The sequence below is a fragment of the Phalaenopsis equestris genome, unplaced genomic scaffold, assembly GCF_001263595.1.
Source record: "Phalaenopsis equestris unplaced genomic scaffold, ASM126359v1 Scaffold000002, whole genome shotgun sequence".
NCBI lineage: Eukaryota > Viridiplantae > Streptophyta > Magnoliopsida > Asparagales > Orchidaceae > Phalaenopsis > Phalaenopsis equestris.
In genome coordinates, this window is record NW_018164444.1 from 32,154,788 (window position 1) to 32,182,296 (window position 27,509).

The 27,509-nt window shown below is 34.3% G+C and overlaps 1 protein-coding gene across 1 annotated transcript; it reads right to left on the reverse strand.

The window, feature by feature from the left end:
* Positions 1-1,151: 1,151 nt before the first annotated feature.
* On the reverse strand, positions 1,152-25,626 carry LOC110021468 (probable UDP-N-acetylglucosamine--peptide N-acetylglucosaminyltransferase SEC). The gene is made up of 28 exons (XM_020719972.1): positions 25,236-25,626; positions 24,886-25,031; positions 24,619-24,717; positions 24,340-24,390; positions 23,515-23,631; positions 23,308-23,364; positions 22,578-22,697; positions 20,480-20,542; positions 20,316-20,394; positions 18,207-18,316; positions 18,061-18,114; positions 17,908-17,975; positions 17,729-17,831; positions 17,362-17,564; positions 17,158-17,254; positions 16,995-17,066; positions 16,822-16,898; positions 16,591-16,707; positions 16,428-16,512; positions 16,150-16,317; positions 3,515-3,625; positions 3,342-3,428; positions 3,134-3,261; positions 2,956-3,038; positions 2,477-2,582; positions 2,254-2,400; positions 1,821-1,941; positions 1,152-1,470 (listed from the first exon to the last, which is right to left on the reverse strand). Exons 1-28 carry the CDS (start codon positions 25,471-25,473, stop codon positions 1,357-1,359), a joined length of 3,021 nt encoding a protein of 1,006 aa, XP_020575631.1. The 5' UTR covers positions 25,474-25,626; the 3' UTR covers positions 1,152-1,356.
* Between the last annotated feature and the right edge of the window lie 1,883 nt (positions 25,627-27,509).

Here is a 27,509-nt window from a genome sequence, read left to right on the forward strand (position 1 = left end):
TAATGTGGTGTGAGGTGTGCTGTACAATATTATTATGAGATGAAGGATAACTTCGTAAATTTGCATCCTTTTCTACTGCTGTAGTGACTGCTTCAGTTCATATGTGATATGTCTGATAATGTCATTGTGATCATTTTATGGTTTTTATAAGCGTTGTGCTTGTCATCAATTATTGTAATGAAGAGCTCTATCGATGGGATGCATGATGAGTGATTCAATCATTATTGTCGTCGTATCGAATGCTTTTGATGTTGGTATCGTAACTTGCAAGACGACCATTGAAGCGATGGTACTTTATGGTTGGACTTCAAAGCATAAAATCATGGTATTCAATGATTGCATCTGATCTGAAAAGATAAAATCTTCAATTATTTATCTTTTGATTTGAAGTGCAGAACAATATTAATAACCATCATGCTTACAAGCTTTTAGTATTTATATCCATCATTGCGGAATTGGTGACTTGAAATTTTAGTTTTGGAAGAAGGATGATGGCATTGTTCTATTGGGAGATATAGCCCTTTAAATCTCTTGCATATTATATTTTGCTTTATCTTTTTTATATGTACAGCATTAGAAGGTGATGTCTTCAACCATTTGAATTTTAGAAAGCATTTTCTTTTTATTTGGCGAAGATGATAATGATGAACCCCTGTTGTTATATATTTTAGAATCATTGCAAGTCTCCTAACATCCGTTTTGATTTTAGTAGGGGCCATTGACTCGAGGTTTTTGTGCTCCCACTTCAATTACATATCTTTTTAATAATGTATTCACATTTTTTATTTATACATATATATATGGTAATTTTCTTAGAATTTCTTATTATTTTAATATTTCTATTTGATTAGTTCTAAGGATATTTTAGTTTTCCTACTTCTAACTTTAAAAAACAATGTCACCCTTTGTAGATGTGATGGAATATTTTATGTAATTTAAAGGATTTGGGGATAGAAACATAATAACAATGTTTATTAGTTAGATATGTATATGAATGCCTTACATTATGTCATTCCGAACTATGAAGACATCAATTCAACCCATTTCAACTAAATATGAAGGCAACAACTCATATGAACTGCATTGCGCGACTAATATCTCATAGTAAAAGTGGAAGTCACAATAGGTGCAGGTATAAGTATATTGGATACAAAAAGAAAAGCTACAAAGTAAAACCCTAAAACCATAAACTCAAACCCTCTCTAAATAAATCTCTTGGCTTCCCTCCACACCGGGGAAATTCTAATAAAATACATCCCAATGCATCATCTGGAAAACCAATATGATTTGAAATAATATTCCTCTTTTCGATTGTCGAAAGCTCTTTCACCTATTATATGTACACAAAACCTAACCCTAACGGTCATAAGGGAACTCAATGTCATCTTCTGTCACCTTGAAGTGTTGTGGTTGATTTCCAGAGCAGCGCAAATTCCACATTCTGAAATAGGATCGCTCTAAGTTTCTTACCTGCAATAGAGGCATAGGTTATCATATATATATATATATATATATAATTAGGAAAATTTACATTGAACCACACAATTCTTATGGATTTAGATATCAAACACAAAGTTTCATATTTGCATTTATATTGCCTTGGTGTTACAAACCTATGCATGAAAATATGCATTTGACTTCTAAAAAGTTGGTTAAAAGTTGTATTTTAGATGTGATGTTACAGATTTGAGTGTTATGAATGTAAATATTAAAGTTTAGGTGTTAGACATTCACATTCATAAAAATTGTGTGGTATGTAATGTAAATACGCCATACATTTTCATGGTGATAAAAAAATATTGGACTTGTGATATTCTTACCCATCTTGCAGTGTCAAATAGGGGGCAAGTTAACCGCGCAGCCTTGAGTTTATTTCTCAGTGCATGGAGCTTTGGTGGATTCAAAGCTAAGTACACAGCCTTCTCTTCATACTCTTTCATGCTGAATATAAAAAAACACCAAAAGAATTAAAAAAAAATAATAATAAAACCTTTAATGTCAAAGGGCTATTTCTGCACAAATCTTCCTTATTTACAAAACCAACACCCGCATCATTTCTTCGGAATATCAAAATCAAGTATTCTTGTGCATGATTGACAAAATACAAGTAATTATGTTGTGATGAATTTGCATACTTGAGATGCGGGATATCAGTTCTATAAATATAAGAGACTTGATTGTTATGTATGAAATTGAAAAATAATAATAATAATAATAATATACATGGACTGAAATGAAGAACATAGGACTTACCTGGTAACTATCATCTCCTCCCCAACACCAGTGGCAAGACACAATGAAGCAGCAACTCTGGTGGCCATCTTCTCCAGGGGAAGAGTCACCATAGGAAGGCCAGCCCAAAGCACATCAGTGCCGGTAGTATGAGCGTTGCACAAAGGTCTATGCATTCAATGTATACCATCAATAGAATTGCCTTATTAGACTGCACATTAGAGCTAATTTTAAATAATCTTACGTGTCAAGAAAAAGGTCAGCCAGTGCACTTCGCCTGATGTGCTCATTTTTCATGGCAACATCAGTGAATATGATTTGATCTTTTCCAACTCCTTGTTTCTCAGCATCTGCAATGGCAACATAGATTAAGTTCTTTATGATAAAATATATAAAATACAAGGAAGATTTACATACATTTCAATCACTCAATTCCTATGTATTTACATATCTAACAACAATAACTTCAATTTTTATATATATGATACCTTACCTATGCATGAAAAGGTGTATTTCACATTTTAAAAGTTAAAATAATGATATTTTTTATGTGATATGAAAGATTTTGTAATATAAATGCATAAAGTAAATTTTAGGCGTTAGATATGAAATGCATAGGAATTGTGTGGTGCATGTATAACTCGCTCGTATAACTAGCATGATAATAATAACTAAAAGAACATCAATCTATTTGAAGTGTATGGTATGGGAATGATTTCTTACACTCGAGCAATCTCTTCTCGCCAGCTGCTGGAAATCTAAGCAACCACAATGCACTATCAGGAACACGTTTCAAAATGTTACACCTGAAATAGGGGGCAATAAACGTTGGTAAATATTAAAAAAACAATTCTTAGAAAAACACGTGTGAAGGAAATGTGGTGAAAGTAAAACAGCTTACCATGTATTGAATATTTCGGGGTCCATCTTGTAAAGTTGATTAAAGCATGCAAAAAGAAATTTGTCTTCGGGTAAACCATAATCAGACCGTTTGTGCCGGCACACGGGTTCAAGAACGTCTCGGTTTTTCTGAATATGAATAAATATGGCTAAGAGTTGAACATGTTCAAAATAACAAAACAACATTATAAAAGCTAGGTAACATTTACCTGCTTGTAATCATTCACGAAGTAGCAATGAGGAAGATGGACAAGCTTCTCTGAGTATATATGTGAAAACCAAGTAGGGGAAACAAACTGCATGAGAGATTTTTTTAAGTATTAGCAGGCAGAAATTTTCAATTCAGAGATAATAACTGGTCAAAAAAGTACTGCGATGAGACCTCATCAGCAACCAAGTAATCAATGTAAGTTGCACCAGTTGTGCCAGGGAACCCCATGTATGAAACCTGTATGGGTGCTGGTTGCATGGCAAAAATTTCATTTCTTGCACCCTGAAGACACTTGCACGTTTAGTACAATTAAGTTTTAGCTTCGTCTGGAATACTTTATAATTTGTTTCTACAGCAGATTAAATGGGTATTCCATAGAAGTGACACCATCTTGATTTCTGGTAGTAAAATGGAAAATTGATGCAATTAATGTTAGACAAGATTTTGCAACAACTAGAACTGTAGATCACGCATCTTGTCATATCATCAAGCAGGTAGTTTCAGACGAAGTTATACAAAGACGAACTGAAAGAAGGATCGCTCAGGGCAGTTCTACTTTTCATTGATATCTAAAAGAAGATAGATTGGACCTGATACACAAATTTTAAAATGTATGTAATCTTGATCTTCTATTGTCTACCGTGAAGTTGAATAGTCCCACTTTTCAACTGAAATAAGAGTTGAATTCCTAACATACTATTATTGGCCCATCCAGCTTAAACTTTTGGGTTGATAGATATCAATCTACTAGTGCAATGGGTTTAACTTGGGCCCCCTCCTTACAACTGGCATTAGATTCATCAGTCAGATTGGGATCGTATTCCTCTTACGGTTTGTGATTCCCATTCGTTTTTGGTTGCTCTTACCATTGCCAGGTAAGATTTAATGGAAAGAGACTTCGATGCAAGCTCCATGATAAAAGCATCCACACATTCTCTCCCCCATCACTTTCTCTCCGCTACATCTCTCTTTAACTACTCATTGCATAATGCCCGCCTAATGATTGTGGACACTAATATAGGATGATAACCACTTTATCTCATAGTCCAAGGTAAGACACAAAAGCAAACTTGCGAAAATATTTGGAAGTTCTAGAGTTAAGGCTCAATAGTAATCAATAACCTCAGGAAGACAGACGCATTATTCCATATCGCACATGTCAATCACATTCAGGATTAAAAAAAAAAAATTTATTACCAGTTTTTATTTTATATTTGTGGAGTGGAAAAAACTATATCTCTATAATTCTAATTTAAGAGTTAAGAAAAGAACCGACATCAAATTCAAACCCTTGTAATTTTCTGGTTCAATAATGACAATAGTTTTGGTTTACTAGACAATGCTCTGTAAAATTTGCCATCACATAATAAAATATGGCTGCATTTACATAAATACCACCTAATTTTTTTGTATTTATAAATCTAGCACCTAAACTGTACCTTTTAAATTTATACTACCGAAATCTATCAAATCACAACAAAAATACCACTATTTTAACTTTTAAAAAAATGTAAAATATACCTTTTCAGGGATAGGTAAGGTTGCATATATGTAAAAATTAAAATTCAGATGTTAGGTTTGTAACTAAATAAGAATTAAGTGGTATGTATGTAAAAAATACTAAAATATAAATAAAATGGCATGTAATGTAATTCATTAAAACGAGATAAAATGTGAATGAAGTGACTTGTTATTCAGTTGGAAGTGTTGCATAAATCTAAGTAGCAAATATCTATGGGAGAAAGAACCAATGGGAACCAAACAAGCCAAAAGAAAAGTGACAAATAACCAAAATTATTGACCCATCTCTTTGCAAGGGATTACTGCAACAACACTGGCATTTTAACTCCTAATAAGGCATTGGTCAAGGAAGTATTGAAGACAAAAAGCCCTACTATGTAAAGCAAGCAAGCCATCACCATCTGCATAAGGTATTGCTCAAGGAAGAGTATTCACTCTATACGAAGTCAAGAGTCCTCCCAAAGAAAGAGTAACATCCTCCTTTTCAAATTAACAGTTGTTGGCATGTTCAAATTGTAGGAAGACCAAAAGGAGTTGGAAAGACTAGTTTTCATCACCACCAACATTGAATGATTGGAGTAAATGAGTCAAATACGGAATCCATGATGCAAAGACCTTACAGCAATGGGCCTAGTTTAATCAACTAGCCAAGAAACAGGGACTCAGAAGCGTGGGCCAGAAAATACTAAACCAATTAGGTCACAAGAAAATATAAGGACGGTACAAAATGACATATGCATAGAACAAAACGGACAAACACGGATAAACCTAGCCTACCTAAATATGATTTTATTAAGTTGTACAAAAAATAATATGTGAGCATGCCAAAACATATAAGAGGTTGCACAACAAATTCTACATCTATATTTTCTCTCCTCATACTATCTGCAAACCACATTACAAATAAGCCCTTTAATAATTAAATGGTGTTTCTAACCAATCCACACAATAATTTAATATTTAAGTAATATTGTATTAAGATAGTCAAAAGAAAAAATTGAAGATATCAAAAGAGATACTTGTTAGTTAAATATTTTCTAATTTTCATGCAGAATATTTTGGATTCTAACAATTTATAACTTGAAGCATTTTCTACTTAAATTTCAAAGTATAAAGTAGGATTTTTGGATATTTATAAAATCTATAAACAAACTTCGTTTGTAATATTTTTATGGAAATAAATGAATTCATAAGAATTAACTTGTCTCATAGAAGATAGAGGAAAATAAAAAGTTACTTGTCAGTTAAAATATTGTCCAATCTCAGGTAAAATATTAGAAAGAGAAAAAGGCACGAGAGTTTCTTTTTAGATTATATAAAAGGCCTAACTTAGTCCCTAAACACTTTAAACAATGAACAAAATAGTCCAGTCGACTGAACGAAAGAAAATTGAAGTTAAAATGTTAAAAATAAAGGCATTTTAAAGAAAAAAAAATTCTTAAATTTTTTTGATAAATATAATTTCCTAATTTTCTTGATTTATTGTGCACAACAGTTAACCTTTGCATGCTAAATAAATGGATTGAGATTGCACAGATTGCTAAGCAATTTAATTTTTTGTAATAAATAATTTTCTGCTATTTTTTATCTTCATTCGATTTATCACAAAAAACAAAACAAAAAGTCTTTCGTAAAATTGGAATAAAAATAACAAAAAATTGTCAAAACTAATTTATTTACAAAATTTAACTCACTTCATAACCTGCATGATCTCAATCAATTCATGCCATATGCAAAACTAGCTACTATACTACAGAATAAAAAGATAACTAGAAAATTAAATCATTAAAAAAATTCTATTATTTCTGAAAATATTCATTATGAACACCATCAACTTCAATTTTTGTTAAAGAAAAACTATACTGGTCCTTATTTTAAAGAGTCTTGAGATTAAACTGAGTCTTTTTTACCCAGTCCGAAATTAAAATAGCCTCTCATAAATGGTTGGGAAATCATTTTGATCCAAGAACGATTCAAGGACAGAAAGAAAACAAGATGAAAAAACCCCATCATCCATATGAATAAGGATAAAAGATAAACCTCTCAATTAATATCTAGTACTAATTTTCAATAAACCCTTCCTTTTTCAAGTAATCCCCTTACCCTCTATCTAATTATTTAAAACCTGACTTGGTCAAACACTTCAAGAACAACCTACTATTGGTCAGAACATGAGGTCTCACAATACCAAATTAACAATCTACACATTATTCAATAAAATAATCCAAAGACTCTAGAAGGTATGCACCATTGATATTGCCGTCGAGCTTGGATCAAAATGAGCATTCGTCAATGTGAAGTTTAGCAAAAGCATGGTCCATTTAAGTATATCCCGCTTAAAAGTTCAACTCTGACAGATCCTTGACCTTCGTGATTTAGTGAAAGGTTTTCAATAATCACTAGTTATCCAACAGAAGATCGTAAGCTAACTGAACTGGGAATGACCCTTAATAACTAAATGAAATAGCAAATCATGAGGCTACAGGTCACGTATAAAATAAGGAAATAATGTCACTAAGCTACGAGGTTTAAAAATCCCAATTACTGGACAAATATTCCATTCCTAGCGATTATATCTTATGAAAGATAAAAATCACTAGTTATCCAACAGAAGATTGTAAGCTAGCTGAACTGGGAAGTACCTTTAATAACTAAATGAAATAGCAAATCATGACGATAAAGATCCCGTACAATATGAGGAATTGGCATCTACCGTACTTAAAGGCTAACGATCTAAAGCATTAACCATAAAAGCAAACGAAATTAGAATAAAATAAAATTTTACCAAAGTTATTTAAAGTGATTACCAATCCACCTATGTTGTTACTTGAAACCATAGAGGTCAGTGGTGAAATGATCTTACATAAAAGCTCAACAAAATAATAATAATCGAATTTTTAGAAGGGAGATTTTACTTAAAGAACTGATGCGCCATCCCCCTGAAAACTTGCATATAGAAAGTGAAAAAAGGCGATACATATTCAGTAAATGTCTTATCAAATAGCCAATTTCCACATTTGACATAAGGATACAGCTGTTGTGTGGGTGGAGACAATTACCGGAAAAAAAAAAAAAAAAAAAATAGCAACTGTTCCCGTCTCTCTTTACTACCACGTCAGCCAGTCTCCATTTTCGCAAAATAGAGAGGCTCCAGTTTGTTTTTGCGATATAAAAGACCCATCGCCTTCGCGACCACTGATGCAAGCGATTCGGAGGAAGCAAGTGGCGAAAACAGGGAGAGGAATGGAGGCGGCAAAAGGAAGAAGAAGAGAGATCGCAAGTGTCGGTTCTCCTAAAAGGCTTCTTCGCGATTTCTCTTTTGTGTAAGGCTTACGAGAAGAAGTATAGCAAAAAAGTATTGTTCTCTCCTAGTGTTTTTCTTCTTCGGCGTATCTCGGTGTAGAGAGAGAAGACTAAAGAAGTGAGAGAAAGAGTTTGCTCTTGTAAGTCGAGACGATCGACTGATGTAAATTTCTTGAGTAATAAAATCCTCTGCAACTCCGTGAATGTAGGCAAAAATTGCCGAACCATGTAAATTTGTGTGTTCTTTTATGGTATAAATTTTCTCGTTTTATTTTTCGCTTTGTCGTCGATCGTTCTATCTCAATATACCACGACAATTGGTAGCAGAGACTGCAGATGAAGTGAAGGTTTCAGGGATCGAGAAATTTGATAGCACAGATTTTGGTTATTGGATGATGCAGATAGAGAACTACCCCTATGGGAAGAAACTTCATCTTTTGTTATTGGGGAAAAGACCTGAAAGGATGGATGAAGCTGAATGAAATATGTTGGATAGACAGATTCTGTGGATTATTTGATTAATCCTATCGAAGTCCGTTGCACACAACAAAGAGAGGACTACTGCAAATATTATGGAAGCCCTGTTATGATAGCCCTGTCAGGTATGTATGAAAAGTTATCGGCGAATAACAATGTATATATGATGAAGAAGTTATTTAATTTGAAGATGACGGAAGGTACGTCTCTCGTACAACATCTGAATGATTTCACTACTATCACAAATCAATTATCGTCTGTGAAAATTAAATTTGATGATAAGATATCTGCACTGATCTTGTTGGTTTCATTGTCAAATAGTTCGGAAGTCATGAGAATGGATGTCAGTAATTTTGCATGTAAAGTTAAACTGAAATATGAAGATATTTGTTATTTGATTTTGGCTGAGGAGGTGCGCAGGAAAGATTCTGGCAAGATCTCAGGTTCGAGTTCGGCACTAAATGTTGATTCCAGAGGGAGATCACATAACATGAACTCAAACAGGGGAAGAACAAAAATCAAAGAACAGAAGCAAGAGCAAGTCAATGCCTCGTAAAGAAATAACTTGTTGGAATTGTGGCAAAACTGACCACATAAAGAGGAACTGTGGGAATTCTAAGAAGAAGAAGAATGACAGTGCAAATGTGGTAATTGAAAAATCACATGATGCACTACTGCTGACAATTCATAGTTTTGTTGATGACTGGATATTGGATTCATGGACTTCTTTCCATACAACTTTTCATTGGGAATTAATGTGAAATTATATTGCAGGAGACTTTAGGAAAGTATATCTGGCAGATGAAGAAGCTCTGAACGCAGGAAGCTCTGAACGCAGAAGCTCTGAACGCAGTAGGAATGGGAGATATTGACATTGCACTTCTAAATAAGAATAAGTGGACTCTGTAAAAGGTCAGACACATTCCTGAACTTAAGAAGAACCTCATTTATGTGGAGCAGCTTGGTGAGTGTGGACATTCGGTAGTGTTCTCAGATAGCATCTGGAAGGTTACTAAAGAAGCACTGGTATTGGCTCTGGGTAAGAAAACATGTACGTTATATATGACTACTGGTTTAATTAACAGTTTTGATACTTACAGAAAGCACGACAGAGTTGTGGCATTGCAGACTTGGCCACATAAGTTAGAGAGGTATGAAAGAACTTCAGTTCAAAGGCAAGCTACCAGAACTGAAGTTGGTTGATTTCAGCATGTGTGAGAGTTGCATCACGAGGAAATAGAGGAAGGTTGGTTTTTTGAAAATTTGTAAGACGCTAAAGGCAGGAAAGCTGGATCTTGTACACACAGATGTGTGGGGACCTTCCCCAGTGGTATCTCTTTGAGGTTCTCGTTACTTCGTCACATTCATTGATGATCATAACAAAAAAATATGGTTTATTTCTTTAAATATAAATCTGATGTATTCAAAGTGTTCAAGACTTGGAAGGTCATGGTTGAGACAGATACAGACTTAAAGTTGAAATGTATCAGGTCTGATAATGGTGGTGAGTACATTGATGGTGGGTTCAAAGAGTAATGTGTAGCTCAGGGCATCAGAATGGAGAAAACTATTCCAAGGACACCACAACAAAATGGTGTTGCAGAGCACATGAACAGGACCATTAATGAGCGGACTAGAAGCATGAGATTGCATGCTAGAATACTACGTCGGACTGCCACCTACTTTGTGGGCAGAAGCAGTCAGCACTGCAGTTTATTTGATCAACAGGGGGTCATTTGTTTCATTAAACTGTGAATTACCTGAATAAGTCTGGAGTGGGAAAGAAGTTAAATTTTCTTACCTTATGACTTTTGAATGTCTTTTTTATATTCTCATTAATTCTAATGCTCGAAATAAGCTTGAAGCTAAGTCAAAGAAGTGTTATTTCATTGACTATGGAGATGAGGTATTTGGATATCGTTTCTGGAATGATCAGAGTCGGAAGATCATAAGGAGCAGAAACGTGATTTTCAATGAGAAGGATATGTACAAGGACAAGTCCAGTACAGTTTTTGAAACAGCACTGCATGAATCTGAGTTGGTAAGATTTGATGATTTACCAGAGGTCACTGTGCAGGGCTGAGATGCAGGGGACGAGGAGAGTGGGTTTGAGACATCCACTCATATTGTTCCTCAGTCAGTTTAAGAGCAGTCTACCCTTACAGTTGCAACTCGCAGGCCAGAAAGAGTTAAACATCATACACAACGTTATTCTCCAACTTTGAACTACATTCTGCTGACAGATGGTGGAGAACCTCAAAGTTATGAAAAAATCTTGCAATATGAAAATTTGAGCAAGTGGGAGCTTGCCATGATGGAGATGGATTCTCTGCTAGAAAATCAGACTTAGAAGTTGGCAGAACTTCCACCAGGGAAGAACGCATTACACAACAAGTGGGAATCCGAGGTGAAAACTGAGCATGATTGCAGTAAGAGGTATAAGGCTAGACTTGTTGTAAAGGGTTTTCAACAGAAGCATGGTATTGATTATTCCTATATTTTCTCTCATGTGGTGAAGCTTACAACTATCAAAATGGTACTGTCTATGGTGACTGTTGAAGATCTCTTCCTTTAGCAGTTAGATGTGAAGACAGTCTTTCTTCACGGGGATCTTGAAGAAGACATTTATATACACCAACCTGAATGGTTCATGGTACAAGGAAAGAAAGAGTCACTTTGCAGATTGAAGAAGAACTTGTATGGCCTGAAGCAAGCTCCCAGACAGTGGTACAAGAAATTTGATAATTTCGTGCACAGTGCAGAGTACAGCAGATGTCAGGTAGATTATTGTTGTTATGTCAGATATTTTGACAATTCGGATATCATCATATTGTTGTATGTGGATGCTATGTTCAATCCAGGGGCTAGTATTGATGAGATCAATAATCTGAAGGAGCAGATGTCAAAGCACTTTACAATAAAGGATTTGGGAGCGGCAAAGCAAATTCTTGGTATAAGAATTGTTAGAGATAGAGTTATAGGTATGTTGAGACTCTCTCAGACTGAGTATGTGAAAAAAGTACTTAGCAGGTTTAACATGGATAAAGCCAAACCAGTTGGCACACCCTTGTGAAGTCACTTCAGACTCAACAAGCATCAGTCAACCAAATCAGAGGAGGAACGAGACCACATATTGATTCATTTATGTATGATATGGTTTGCACCTGACCGGATATTGTCCATGCAGTGAGAGTTGTTAGCAGATACATGAGTAATCCAGGAAAGGTATATTGGGAAGCAGTAAAGTGGATCTTGAGGTACCTAAGAAACTCTTCAGAAACTTGCTTGTGTTTCTCAGGAAAGAGTTCAGAAGTACAGGATTATGTTGATGTTGATCTAGCTGGAGACATTCATACCAGAAGAAGTACTACATGCTATATTTATATTTTTGGTGACACTACAGTATCATGGTTTCGTTGTCTACTACAAAAGTAGAGTACATGGCAGTGCAGAGACTGCATAAGAGATGATATTACTACAGAGCTTCTTGGAGGAATTAGGCAAGAAGAATCAGAAGGGCATTCTCTACAGTAATAGTCCAAGCGTCATATTTCTTGCCATGAATCCGGCATTTCAGTCCAAGACTAAGCACAATCAGATCAGGTATCATTCCATATGGTCATTGTTGGATGACGGACAGTTGTTGCTTGAGAAAATACGTGGAAGCCAGAAACATGTTGATATGTTGACTAAGGGTGTTACTCTTAAGAAACTGAAATTGTGTGCAGCTCCAGTTGGTCTTCTAGCTTGAAGACAGTAGTCTTGAGTTGCAGAGGTGGAGGATATCATGTTTGAATAAAAAGACGGCGCCGCTAGTTGAGGATATTAGTTTGAGAGGAGGAACGATGTTGACAGTGTATCAATCCCCAAGTGGGAGATTTGTTGTGTGTGTGGAGGCAGTTACACGAAAATAAAATAAAAATAAAAATAAAAATAAGGGTAGCAACTGTTCCTGTCTCTTTACTGCCACGCCCGCCAGTCTCCATTTTCGCGAAATACAGAGGCTTCATCCTGTTTTTGTGATATACAAGACCCATCGCCTTCGTGACCACCGAAGCAAGCGATTTGAAGGAAGCAAGTGGCGGAAACAGGGAGATGATTGAAGGCGGCAGAAGGAAGAAGAAGAGGAGATCGCAAGTGGCGGTTCTCCTAAAAGGTTTCTTCGCGATTTATCTCTCCAGTGTAAGGCTTGCGGGAAGAAGTATAGCAAAAAGGTGTTATTCTCTCCTACTGTTTTTCTTCTTCGGTGTATCTCGGCGTAGTGAGAGAAAGAGTTTGCTCTTGTAAGTCGAGACGATCTATTGGTGTAAATTCCTCGAGCAATAAAATCCTCTGCAGCTCTGTGGATGTAGGAAAAAATTGTCGAACCACGTAAGTTCTTTTCTGATGTGAATTTTCTCGTTCTATTTTTCGCTTCATCGTCGATCGTTCTATTTCAATATACCACAACAACCTCCTGAGAAAAGCTAAGCCAAAAAGTCATAAGTATATTATTCACAGGAATCTAATAAAGAGACCCAATTGGCCCAAGTATGTTATGCCTAAGGATCTAATAGAGAGGATAGCCATGGCATTGCCCAGCAGTAAAGGAAGAGCTACTTATTAGAAATCTAAAGAATAGCATAATCAACATTTTAGTAGTAGATAAGCCATCAGTAACTTGACCATAAGAAAGACAAATTTTCTTAAAATTTCTAGAGCAACGCATGGTGATTCAAGGGTCAATCAAAGAGACAATTTCAGCATATTGATACACTAAATTTAATATTTTATCCTCTATCCCATAGAAGCACTTAGTTTAATATCAAAGCTTTATTAAGATTAGAGGTTGAACTTAAGAAAGTTCTTGGAGTTTCACTTGAAGCTATGCTAAGCTCTATTCCATTACCCTAAGGCGGCTAGGAAATCAACTCCATTCTATATCTTATACCACCAATCAATTTTGATTGGCCGTTTATAATGTGTCAAGATAATCCAAGTACTCTAGCTAGTGTTGCAACTCCACAATATAAATTATAACACGCTAGTAGGTTTTCATGTCCCTCTTAATCAGAACACACAAGAATGCAATTGTGTTTCAAAAGAGAAGGAAAAGGTTGAGTGGGGCTAGATTCACCATTAGTCTTGGCTCTTTATCTGCATCCTGGAGTTCTAAGCCCACTTCAATCCTTCCAAATGTCTTTTCCATTTTGTGCCTTAAACTTGAATTTTATAACTTTTATGATATTCATTGTTTCCCCTCCAAGAGAAAAGGTCACTTAACTAGACAGCTCTCTTCTCACGCCAAGAACAAAGTTGGAAAGGCAATGTCTACCAACTAATCCAAAAGACATTTGTGAATACGTTGTTAAGGGTTCAATGTCAGTGTTTCTTATGAGTTAGGACTTAATGTATACCGTATATGAAACCTCTAGATAGAAAAATGGTCCCATTCTTAGACTCTCAATCATATTCTTCGCCTACAAGGAAAGAGCAAACAAGAAATAAAAATGATCAAAAACACTTGCCTAAGTTTTACTGAAAGAGGAGCTAGGTTGAACTTAAGTGAAAACAAAATTTAAAGTAAATTTCTAAGAGAAGAATTGAGAAAAAAATCATAAAAGTTGAAGTCTTTAAGTCTCTTCTTAGGTTATAAGGCAAAAATACTTTGTACCGAGGACAAAAAGTCTGTGTGTAGATAAGATAAAGATTCTATAATTTTCCTCAACCTAACTTTCATTATCTCAACCAAGGAGAGAAGTTTGACGGACTCTATAGAAGAGAGAATGTACTCTGTGAGACTCCAGGATTGCAGAAAAACTAAGCAATTTGAATATTGGGAGCAAATAAGCTTCTACTATCGAGCTCCTTCGACATATAAAAGCAGCTCAAGAATTTGGGCCCAATCTTGCCTTCTAACTGCAAAGACATCAAAAGCATGGAGGCAAATAAGCTCTACTCTTGAGATACTTGAATATATAAAGGCAGCTCAAGAGTAAGAGTCTAGTCTAAGCTACTAACTTCAAGGTCAACACAACCTTCCCGTTTCAAGATTAATTCTCAAATGTAAGCCTAGAAGTAAACATGTGACTACTTGGCGGCTTAAAGTTACCACGCTGAGACTTTAATATGCCAAGTAGTTATCCAACATGAGTTTACCAAGCTCAAATGCTACAAGATATGACAGCTAAAACATATGTACCACATTTTTGTGCCACGTAAAATCAATAAAGCATCAAGGAAGGATGTATGGAATGCTAAAGTTTGAGTAGGAATATCAAGTTATCTCGTTATACCCAACATTAGCACTTAACGTGGCACAGTAATACCTGCAGCTTAACTCATGATTAAAAAATTCATAGTACTCTTACAAATAAAGCTGCTCCATTAATGGAGAAAGAGAGTGAAATTTCTACTTTCTAGAAGTCCTATCATCCCCCCGCTTCAATCATCTCCTAAAAATGATTGAAAAACAAGTATCTTAAGTATTAAAAATGGCAAAATTATTACAACCACCCCAAATGTGGATACTGCTGGACAAGACTAATAAGAAGCATATAAAGTTGCTATTAAAAGACTCGTTATACAGGCTGCTCCAAGGTATCTCAATAACTTAAAATGTTACAAGGATCTATTTGGAACTTCTTCGTTCAGTACCGTTCCCTCCGCGATAGCTTCACCTAAACTTGATACCATTATTCAAATGCAGCCCAATGTCACCAAAATCATTAAAAATGTTCAAAACAATGCATGAATTCCTAGATGATTAATTTTTAACAGGCTATAGTTCAAGCCACCAAAGGGATTCTTACACCATCCATGGTTCACTAGTTGCTTATGCATGCATAGCACAAGACCTACACTTTTACAGTTATTCTTCGACTTGTCCTATATTTTTAGGGTTAAAAAAAAAAGAAATACAATATGCAGTATGTATCCACATGGAGGTGCGCTGTAGCTACACTAGCAACAAATTAGCCTGCAGTTGCAAGCAAAATACAAGGCACAATTTTGACATTCCTTACCTGTTAACACAATGGCTTATACATGCCAACAGGTTATTTAACAAACAAGAGCTGACAAACTATGCTTGAATTATTATTCCTAAACATTTCTACAATATTTATGAAACCTTCAAACCACCTTCAACCTCCAGTTGTGTTGTGCTGCATGGATACATTATCCTTGCTTTTTGAAAGCAGAGCAGGGAAAGCCATCGCTTCATATAGAAAACTAGAGGAGCTGATGCAATTTTATGAGTTAGTAAGCACTAATCATATTTCCTTGAATGTTTCCAGCGACTAACTTAAAATATCAGATCAAACTTCAACTTCAAATTTATCATCAAAAGGCTTGGTTCTTATTATGAAAAAATCAATAGCTAAGTGTCTATGTAGATAAACAAATGAACTTGCTAGCACGCAGAGGTTTTGCAAAATCCCACATCCCTTGTACAATACAAAATGTATTAGCAAATGAGAAGAAGGATAAATGTCAGTTGAGTCGAAAAAAGCTTGTGCCAATACCTTGGTATAGCCATTAAGGTTGATCAGAATCTGAATCTTATCCTCGTTGATCATTCTTGCAATTAGATCGGAAGTCATGGAAGAAACATCAATAAAATGTTCAGTTTCTGCCATGATCCGTTGCCTCCATTCAGTGCCATCATTTTGACTCAATGCATAACAGAAGACCTGCAATATTAAATTGTTTCAATCTTCCCGATGATCATGAAATCAGAAGATTCAAGATTAAGTAGAATTTAGTAGGTGAGGAAGAGATAAGGAAGCAGCATCAATAGAACCTCAACATTCTCCCGGTTATGCATTCCAAACACAGAACCCATGAGATGAGACAAAGGATGGTTACCAAAGTCACTGCTGACATATCTAAAGCAAAAAAAGAATATCGTGCATTAAGCCAAGCCTGTCTAAAAGATGTTTAAAAGGCTGTCAAACTATACATACCCCACCCTAAGACGGTCAGTTCCTCCTTTAGCCTTCACAGGTACAGGGAGAGGGTGAACAAATGGCGGCAGTCCATAACGTGATGCAATTAATAAGCATTGTGCTGCATACTTTTGGCTAAAGAAAGAAAAAAAATAATGCTTGGGTTCCTAAATTGAACACTACAAGGGAAGAATGACTCGTAACTTGAGTCAGGTCACCTATCAATAAACAAAAAATTCACAAAAATACCTTATTTCTAATGCAAGTGTAGGATCAATAGGATACGCGATAGCATGAAATGGTTGGACACCTGGAAGAAGTCCCATCTGAAACATGGCTCAGAGAATACCACATCGAAATTTAAAATTAAAGGACAAATAATGAACTATTAAAAAATAAAATAGTGGTTAATAGCTCAAAACCTTGATTTGCTTTTTGATGATTCCCTCCACTTCAGCAAACTTGTCATCCCGATCCACCCAATCACAAACACACTGGAAAGATATATTAAAGCAATTTCAAAACAGAAGAAAATCGCCACACAAGACAAAGAATGAAATGTGTAATAAAAACCAACACGCTTACCTGTAATGTGTGTAAGAGATTGCAGGTGGCCTCAGGAAAGTCAGGGCGGAGAAGTAAGGCTTGCCGATAACAAGTTATGGCAAGATCCACATGTCCACTGCACATCACAAGGGTTTAAAAAGGACCCGAAAGAATTTAGCATCATAGAAATCTTAGATTCCAAATAAATGTCCAATATCCCTGCAGAAAACTGAGATCCATTACCTATCCTTGTACGCAGAGGCCAAGTTTGCATGAGCTTCGGCCATAGTTGGCCTGATAGAAACAGCTCGTGCATAATCTTGAATAGCTTCAGTAACCCTTCCCATCTCCTTATACGTGTTTCCCCTATTGACAAGGCCATCAGCTGCCATAGGATCTATTCGAAGAACCTCATTATAACATGCTATAGCATCAGCATAGTTTCCCTATCAGCACAACAATAAAATCCACTCAGAAAATTTTGAAGCTTTTTAACCACTGGCATAATATTACATTGAATCAAGCTGGTGAATTTTTAAACAAAAAATATACAAACAAAATTCATTATGGAAAAATGATTGATGGTGAAGTATCTTGGCAGCAGTAAAACCTGTTGTTTGTAAATTATTGCAAGGTTGCTGAATGGAGCATATAATCCTGTTGTCACAGATAAAGTTGCTTTGTAAAAAGTAGCAGCGGCATTTAGCACATTCCTGCACTTGGAAACAACTCTAAATATGACTCGTCAGTTAATATAAAAAGTACAGATTCTACAGATAAACAGCTCACCATTCCATATAGATGTTTCCAATGTTTGTAAGAGCCTGAGGGTGGTTAGGTTGCAAAGCAAGGCAAGACTTTACACCGATATGAGAACAAAAATGTCAGAATAAAAGTTTAAAATGCTTAAAGAGGCATATAACAAATAAGAAAAATAGATACCCTATAGCAATTCATTGCCTCATCCACTCTGCCCAAATCTTTCAAAGCATTTCCCTTTCAATCACATTACATAATCAAAATAAGTTCATTTGTAGAAAGATGATAGATTGACAAAAATAGCTTAAAAATAGAAATGAAAAACAAACCAAATTATTATATGCCTCCACAAATCCTGAATCAGAAGCAATGGCTTGTTTGTAATGAAGAATTGCCAAATCCAGCTGACCTTGTTCATAGTATATGCTAGCAAGGTTTCCTGCACCAAATGTATCATTCTATACTCATTGCCTAATCAAGCAGTATCAATCAGGACTTCATCAGGTTACAATATAATAGATGACACCATTTCACTTCATTTTATACACTAGATGGAAATAAACATCACAGCATCATCAGCAACAAGCAAGTCAAGATAAGTAATTGTACAAAAAATCTGCACATATGCTCCCTTTAGCATGATGTTTTGTTTCATTATTATTGTTTTGTATTTATATCCCTTCAGAACAAAAAATGTTTGGATGCTACTTATTTCTGTTTGCAGAAATAAAACGGAAAACATGTTTGACAACCAAGTTAGAAGACGAAATCATTGTATATGTGATTACTATTAGAAAGTATATTTAATACATAATTGATCTAAACATCATCATCATTAAATTTTATTTAAGAATTAACAACCATGTATTTCCACTAAAATCACTAATCAACATGTTAATAATGCTAATCCTAATAATCATCTAAACATTATCATCATTAAAGCTTATTTAAGAATTAACTGCCACACATTTCCACTAAAATCACTAATCAACAGCTTAATAATACTAATCCTAATAATCATAAATAAGTAGTCAAATACTAAAATTTTAATGATTTAAAGCAAAAAAGATTCCTATTTAAATAAAATATTTAATTAACTAATAATTACTAAGCGTAATTAATTGTAATTTTAACCATCACATGCTTCATTACAATGAAAAAATTTTAATAAAACCTTATTTTTCTTATTAAACTCTAATTAAGTAGTAAGGTACTACTAAAATTTTATTAATCTCACTTAAAATACCAGCCAGCTCCAAATTAAATAAAATAAAAAGTTAATTAAAAATCACTAAAATAACTAAAACCTGTTTGGGATTAATTTTATATTTTGTTTTTTCACTCTTTGTAAAAAAAATGTTTGTTTCGTGTAATTTTTATACATTCTTATTTTTAAATAGATCAATTTATTAGCAAAGTATATTAAAAAAAAATTAGATACTTCGAGAATTTTTAAAGACAGCTACCACCGCCAACAATCTCTAAACATGTTTTAATTCAAAACAAAATAAAATACAAAAAATTGAAAAAGAAAAAGACTTGTTGTTAGGGATTTACTTAGGCTTAGTGAGGGATTAATTAGGCTATAATAAGAACAATAAGTTTTTATTAGTATTTAATTATTCTGATAATGCATGGGATAATTAATTTGTATTTTAAGCCAAATTGCGATAATCAATACTAATAAGTAATCATGATCTATAAAAAACTTAAACACTCATTAGTTAGTCTAAAAAATCATTAATTATTATTATTCAAATTAATTGCTACTTTTGAATAATAACCCAATGCTTAATTATCATTATTTAACACTAAAATATTTAACAGTTTTAATTAAATAAAATTAATACCTAATAGGTCTAACTAATTACCATCTGGCCAAGTTGTCAAATATATGATTATCATAAGCCCAATTATTGTAATTAAGACATAATAAAAAGTTAATCAACTTTATTACAACACTATGTAGTATTATTTTTAACTCAGTAAATTGTCAAGGAAAAGCTATTTTTTCTACATATAAATACCATAATTAAACATCATTAAACTTTAATAATCTTAAAAATAACACTTAATTAATCTTTAATTAGCTATTCAATCTCTAATTATCTTAATTAGTCTAATCATGGAAAACAGCAAGTTTCAAAAAATAAAAAACCCATTTTGTTTCCAAAAAGAAGATATTAAAACATGGCTATCAAACAGGTTTTATTTAAATTGCATGTTTTGGAAAACAAAAATAATATAAAGCAAGAATGAATCCAAACATGAGCTAAGCTTGAAAAATTAATCTCAATTAAACAAGGCTTTTAATTGAAACAACATGATAAGAAAAACATAATAAAATTTCAATGACAAGTCATTCTACCCAGATATATATTTTAAAAATACCTGTAAAAGATGTACAATAATAGAAAATAAAGTAGTGTGTTTCTCACCATAGGCCATTGCATGATTTGGACGGGACTGTAGCACTCGTTGGTAGCACATAATAGCCTCCTGTGGCATTCCCAAAGCCTGGAAAAGCAAAAAAGATAAATCCTCCAAAAACCAACCCGGGAAGTTGCTGTGCCCCAAGGGTAATGCTGTTATGAAGGCTTACCTTATATATGTTTCCTTGATTAAGGTAGGCATCGGTAAGTGCTGGTTTCAGTTTGACTGCTTCCTGGAAATGAAATAAACTTTCACAACACAAAACAGACAAAACTAGACAAGTAGAACATGAATTCAACTTGCAAACCCTGTGTTAGTTTAATTCATTGCAATTCATTTTTTTCAGTGCTCCGAGGGTACTAAACAGAGCTTATCAATGCATGCATGTTACATTTGTATGTTATATTTGTAAACCCATTGTCTTTCCTATTCCTTTCCTATCAATTTTATCCAGCCCACCATGTTGATGCATTTTTAGCTTTTCCAGCGTGCATGCCCATACTACATTCTTTTAAAACCCATAACAATATCCATTAGTTCCCGCCAAATCAATTATCATGATACTCTATCATATGCCTTTGGAAGAAGAATCAAAGCAAATGTAAGGATGTTTTTCCCACACTTTCTTTCCCTTTACTATGATAATTCTGATATGCATGAGATTAAAGAAGAGATATCATGATACTCTTTCATATTCCTTTTGAATAAGATAGAAAGCAAATATCAAGGTACTTTTCCCTCCCTTCGGTATGATAACTTTAATATGCATAAGATTAAAGAAGAGATAAGTGTCCTATCAGATTCAACTAATCCATCCACCACAAAAATTTGATAAAAGATCATAACTGTCATTCATATAAGAACTTGTTTAGCAATAAGCGCGCAACCATATATGAAAACTTAATGAAAGTTGGTAGATGGCATGGATATCACAAATCAAGAAGAAACAGAGAATTAAGAAAAAATTCCCGTACTAAACCAAAAACAACAACGGAAACATATTAAGAGTTCATATATTTGCATTATGTTAAAATAACGCAAGAAATAAACCAAAAAAAGTCTAAGAAAAAGTGGCTATTGACAACTAAACGTGGATTTCTAGTGCAAGAGGACTAGTAAGAAATTTATAGCAACAAAAAGGACCAAAAAATATAGCTTGACCAAAAAGATATTATAAATATCTCGTACAGAGAAAAAAGATAAGTCCATAGAGTCATGGGTAGAAGGTAGGCACTTATTCACTAAACACCCCATAAATCAACATAAGTTTAAGGCATTTGCATTAGCAAAGAACATCGAGTGCCAAGCATTTTGTAGAAATCAAAAAGAAAATGACTGATAAATAGAAGTGCTAATTAAGTGGGATACTTTAAGGAAGTTGCATTGCATTTGAAATGCATAACTTGGTACTAAGTATGCTAAACATCATAACCGACAAGGTGACAAGTTTACAACATACCAATTGTATAATGTTAGAATAAACTTGGTCGCAAAGACAGCTAATGTCAGCCTAACAGATCCAAATGAAGAAAAAGATTGCATTTAATTAAAATGGTTCATAAGGTTTGAATCTGTAAACAGTTAACAATCACAGTTCAAAATAGTTCCTATAAGCCATCCGTAAGTCAGGGCATTGAAATAGCAATGGAAATTTGGTAGAGATTCAATTTATAGCTATGCCAACACACACAGACATATAGGCATAAAAGCACTAGTATTAAACATCGGCAAAGCAGCAGGAAGCTTTACATAGCTTCAAGCCATCAAACCACAAGAAAAGTTACTGCATGAGAGAAGAACATGAAGGATTTTTTGCTCCTAATAGATTTACTGCAAACAATCAAGGATTATTATATTACTAAGGAGAAACTGTGTCTATAACACCATGACAGTATAAATAAAACAGGTCAATATTTAAAATAGCGCAACTTAAACTTTTACTGACTGGCATATATCAAAATATCATTTGATGGCGGAAAAAGGGAAATAAAAGAGGGAAAGCAGGGACAATAGAATGCAAAGCTATAAGAAATGTAACTTGAATCAATTCAACAACAACACTGAAATTTATATGCAATTAATAATGACACTAAAGAAAAGCTATAGTAGACCAAGAATAACAACTCTTAACCCCACATGATGACCAAACTGGTTTGCAAAACCTTCTTTTCCCGTAAATTTGTGATCATTAAGTGTAAGAAATAAAGCAAATTTGCAAGGGAGAATCTAAAACACAGCATGCAAATAATAAAAAATTTATTCTTTACCGTGTAGTATACAAGTGCTCTGTGAAGATCTCCAGCATCCATAAAAAGCCCAGCAAGATTGGACCAAGCAACAGCAAAAGTAGGTTGTATACGCAATGCATCTAGATAACAATTATATGCCTTCAGGAAGAAATGAAATAAATCAGTCCGGTAGAGCAGTTTGAGACAAACAAGCATAATTAGACAGATAGTAATACTAATTTCAAAGAGATTGAAGAGTAGCAAAATAAAAGAGAACATGAGAAGACAGAGGTCCCTACAGCGTAGGGTCACAATATCACTTGTTTATAAACCCATAAAAATCCATTTCAAGGTACGGTCCAATTGAATTTTATCTTCCATGCAGATTCATGAGGTTAGCTATTTACGATATTTCAGAGATCACACAACCCTTAATAATCAACAATAGCATTATAAAATTATTTCACTAATAAATAACACTACAGGGCAGAGGAAGGAAGTGGAAATGGCATTTCTTAAGATTTCACTAAGTGATATTTTCAGCTAAAACTAGAATCATGAAATTTCAGAACTCAAAGATCAAAATTTAAAGAGAACACGAGAAATCAGGGACTATCAGACATAAAAAAGTTTGATGAATTAGCAAGAAAAGTAACTAAAAACATATTTAACAACTCGACACTAGAAAAAGCAATATCACCGAAATTGATGCTAACCTAGCAAAAAAAAGTATTGAAAATTCTATCTCAAACGCATCACAACAGTTTACCTCTTGAATCAGCCCTTGTGATTTCATGAGATTCCCAAGATTGCAATGAGCATCAACCTAAAAAAAATATTCAAAATTAAAATATCAAAAAAAAATAAGAATAGACCTCTTTTGCGTTTTTTTCCCATAAGACAGCATCAGAAATAAAAACATGCTCTGATAAAAAAATAAAAGCAAAAAGCAAAAAAATTCTGTATATGAATTCACCAGGCGAGGATTCAAAGAAAGAGCTTGGCGGCAGCACTGAGCTGCCTCATGAAGCCTCCCCTTCCTTATATAAGCACTTGCTAAATTTGACCAAGCATCAGAGAATTTGGGTCGTAGCTATCAGAAACAAAGAGAAGACATCAGCCAAGGAGAACGACTTTATATGTTTTTGCTTCTTTAAAAGTGCAACCAATTCATATAAAATATCATTGTAATACAAATAGGACTAACGACTATGAATAAGACAATTATGCCCATAATTATCCACAGAAACTCATCCACTGTTCTTCTGAAAATATTTCAATTTGTTATTAACACTGAAGTTCCCCCTCTTCAGAGAAGTTCCAAGGAGTATGACCTTTAAATAGTTAAATAAACTTTATATGTTTCTTCTAACTTAGAATGCAAGCGGTTCTTATAACCTGAGCAAATTTTAATCCCAATTTAATGAGAAAAAGCATAACAAACATGACTGCAGCTACATTCATTATAAAAACAGAAAATTTCAGTTATGGGAATCATAAAAAGGATAATTACAAATAAAAATGCAGGCCCCAAAAAAACAAGAATGATAAATTTCTCCATGCTCGCTACAACAAGTGACAGCATACAAAACACGAAAGTCTAAAACAGCACAGAGGAATGATATTGAAGATGCACTGTTACAGTTTCCATTCGGTGGGATTGGATTGCTTAAGATAAAGAGACCTAAAGATAGAGCTATCTTGAAAAAACAGCTGAATAATGCTAAAAATAACATATATCAGCCATTTGCATTCTAAGCTCGAGAAATTATACATGTCAACAAGGATAACATAAAATTACCTCAAGAGCCACCTGGTAATAACGTATGGCAAGATCAATATTGCCTTTTTCCTGCACCAAATACAATGAGTGTTTTCTTAGATAGCATCTAAACATAAAAACATAATTCACGTAAAAGTAGAGCCGGAGTATAAATAAAATGATGTCCGGATTATAACTGCATAAATTTCCCAAACCATAAAATACAGCAAAGCATGCTAAGTATTAATATATAAATCCCCTCCGAATTCTCCAAACTTTCATACCCCTTGCAAAATTTGAAATTTGCTGAAATTTTACCTTCCAAGCATTAGCCATGTTGCCATAACATTCAGGAAAATGCGGGTCAATGGCAAGAGCCTCTTCATTCCTTGCAATACACATGTCGTAATCATGCAACTGAAAAGTTATCACAACATCGTGTCTCAGGCCGGAAAGAAGAAGAGTGAGAATAACAATAAGAAAAATAAGCCAGAAATGTAAGAGAATTACCAGAAAACAACAAAAAGATGCCAGATAACATGGCATACCCTAAGCAGCAAACGCAACAAATATAACACTACAAACCTGGTAATGGATGGCACCGAGCAGCAGAAGAACATCCGTGCGCTGGGGATAATTCTCGTAGATCACGCTGCAGTGCTCCAGCGCCTGCTTAAATTTCCCGGCTTTATAATTCTGATGGGCAAGCGCTAAGTGCATGTCATCGTCAACTACACCAATCACAGCAGAAAAGCATCAGCACTCTAAAGTCAGCCGTCTATACCTTCCCCCAAAGAAAAGAGAATTTCCAGAACAAAAACAAACTAATTTAACGCGAGATCTGATTAGAGCCATCTTCGCCCCAAAATCCCTAGAGCCCCAATAAACAATACAAAATCTTTAAAAAAAATTACAAAAACCCAAAACTCACGAACCATCAAGCTGATTCACAAGCTGCAAAGGTTTGATATCGTTATAAACATCAATCGGCTGAAGGCTGAGCACAGGATCCTCCAATCGATCACCACCGCCGCCGAAGATACTGCGGCCAAAACCTAGACAAGAAGAAACGGAAACAGCAGCACTTGATCCAAGAACTGGCTGCACCTTCCCCAACGACAACGCCGGCGCCGATGGCTGCTGCCGCGCGTCGTTCTGCAGTGACAGCATCATCACAGCCTTTCAAGGTCTGCACACCCGGGAATCGACGCCGATAGGTCAAAAACCGCCCGCCAGAACCCCTATGCGATCTCAAAAAGGGCGGGTGCGAAGGGGAGAAGGTGGTGGAAGGGGTTTAAAGGTATCACTCCGCTGAACTCCATCGGCTTCCGTCGACTGTCGTTATAAAGGAGAAGTGGTCTTCCCGATCTAGGGAGTGCAGAGTGCCAGCTGTCGCTTGCGGTTGTGAATGCTAACCGTAGGATTCAGTGTTCAATCAATCGAAAGGCTAGAAATGTATTAACTATACGACCAGCGAAATCCGGATGAACACATTTAGCCGGTGAAAATTATAAAAAATAACTAATTAAAATTTTTCCGGACCCATTTGAGTAAATTTTTATTTTTTTATATTTTAAAGACACGTGTAATTTATTTTTTTATTTTTTATAATGTTGAAATCATAATGAAGTAATTTTTAAAAATACATAAAATAATTAAAGGATTTTTTGGGAAATTTTAAAACATTTTTTTTTATTTTTCAAATTTATAATCAATTTTAATTAGTCACATCAAAATATTATCATTTTAACTTTCAATAGCATAAGGGAGGTGATAGTTGATTCATCATAAGCTCTGAAAAATAACTATGATTTCGTATGCGTGGAAATATGGGGCATGGTTGAAATTTGAGAGGAAAAGAATAATTTAGATACCTACCACATAATTATTATGTATTTGCATGTCTCGTTAGGGGTGTGCATTCGGTTGGTTCGGATGGATCGGTTTTAAAATTGGACTAAGTGATTTAAATCACAATCTAGAAATCAAACCGCCGAATCAAATATAATTTTTTGTAGGGCTGAACCAATCAAATCGAAGTTTAATTCGGTTTAAATGATTCGGTCTTTGATAAACTAAAATGTATATATTTGATATATAAAAATAAAATGACTTGGTTACAGTAAGTGATATTCAATTCATAAAAATAATTTGACTGCAAACATAGCTCACAACATAGAGAAAAGGAGGTACGGTACAACAATGGGCCAAAGTTTTGAAAAAAATAGTCTGAATACTAAATAGGCTCGATGCCGAATAAGCTTCATGCCTTTTCACTTCGTTTTCATTCCATTAAATAATAATCTTACAATCTATTTTAGGTACAAAATAAAATGTATAATCTATTTTAGGTAGCTTAATAATACATATTTCTAATCTAAATATTCAGCTAAAAGAAAAATAAATCAGAATAAATATATTAGAAATAAGAAAGCTTTAAATTATATAAAACTTTTAATTTACCTACCAAATTTCCATCCTTTCTAATTGACACAATGAACAAGCTTAAAAAAATAAACATAAATAACTTACATGAATCATAAATTGTTAATAATACAAAAAAAGTTACAAATAATTTTAAGCACTTTAGAATTTGTTTTATTCTATAAATAATGCTCTTTGAGAATTGTCAAGAACTTTCCCTCTAAATTGTTGGCTTGTTTTGATGCCCTTTGGTTGAGCTTCATCAACATCACATTCAACTTAGTCTTTAGAGATGCCAACTTACAATCATTATTTATTGTTACTATACAACAGCCTCAATGAAAAGGAAAACAAAAAGAAGATCTATCCAGGGGGATAGAGAGAACTCAGACTATACGGTTGCCTCAATGAAATGCTCCATCCAAGCAATGTTGAATTCTAAAATAAATAAAGGATCAGCAAGACAAAGACATAAGACCAAGACAAGATTGTCAAATAAAGATATATGAGCATCGTTTGTGTAGTTACGCTTGTTCAGTACACTGGTATTGTTGTGGATCTCATCATTGCTCTCCAAAATGTTAAGAGAAGGAGCGAGATAAAAAATTCCATCCAAGACATGAATGTTTGGTTAAATTCCATTTCCAAATGCCTATGTTCGTAAGCAGTCCAAAAATCGTTGTCAAGTAACAAAGGAACAAAACAGTCCAATAGCAGAGAACTAACAACATTAATCTTATTCAAGTAAGAAAAGAATAATATCAAAATCGCCTAGAAAAGAGAAA

Coding starts and splice junctions, on each gene's coding strand:
- LOC110021468 (XM_020719972.1), bottom strand. CDS start 25,473: ATGATGCTGTCACTGCAGAACGACGCGCGGCAGCAGCCATCGGCGCCG. Junction 17,976..18,060: donor AGGCAATGAATTGCTATAGG/GTATCTATTTTT, acceptor ATCGGTGTAAAG/TCTTGCCTTGCTTTGCAACC. Junction 1,471..1,820: donor TATTTGACACTGCAAGATGG/GTAAGAATATCA, acceptor CCTCTATTGCAG/GTAAGAAACTTAGAGCGATC.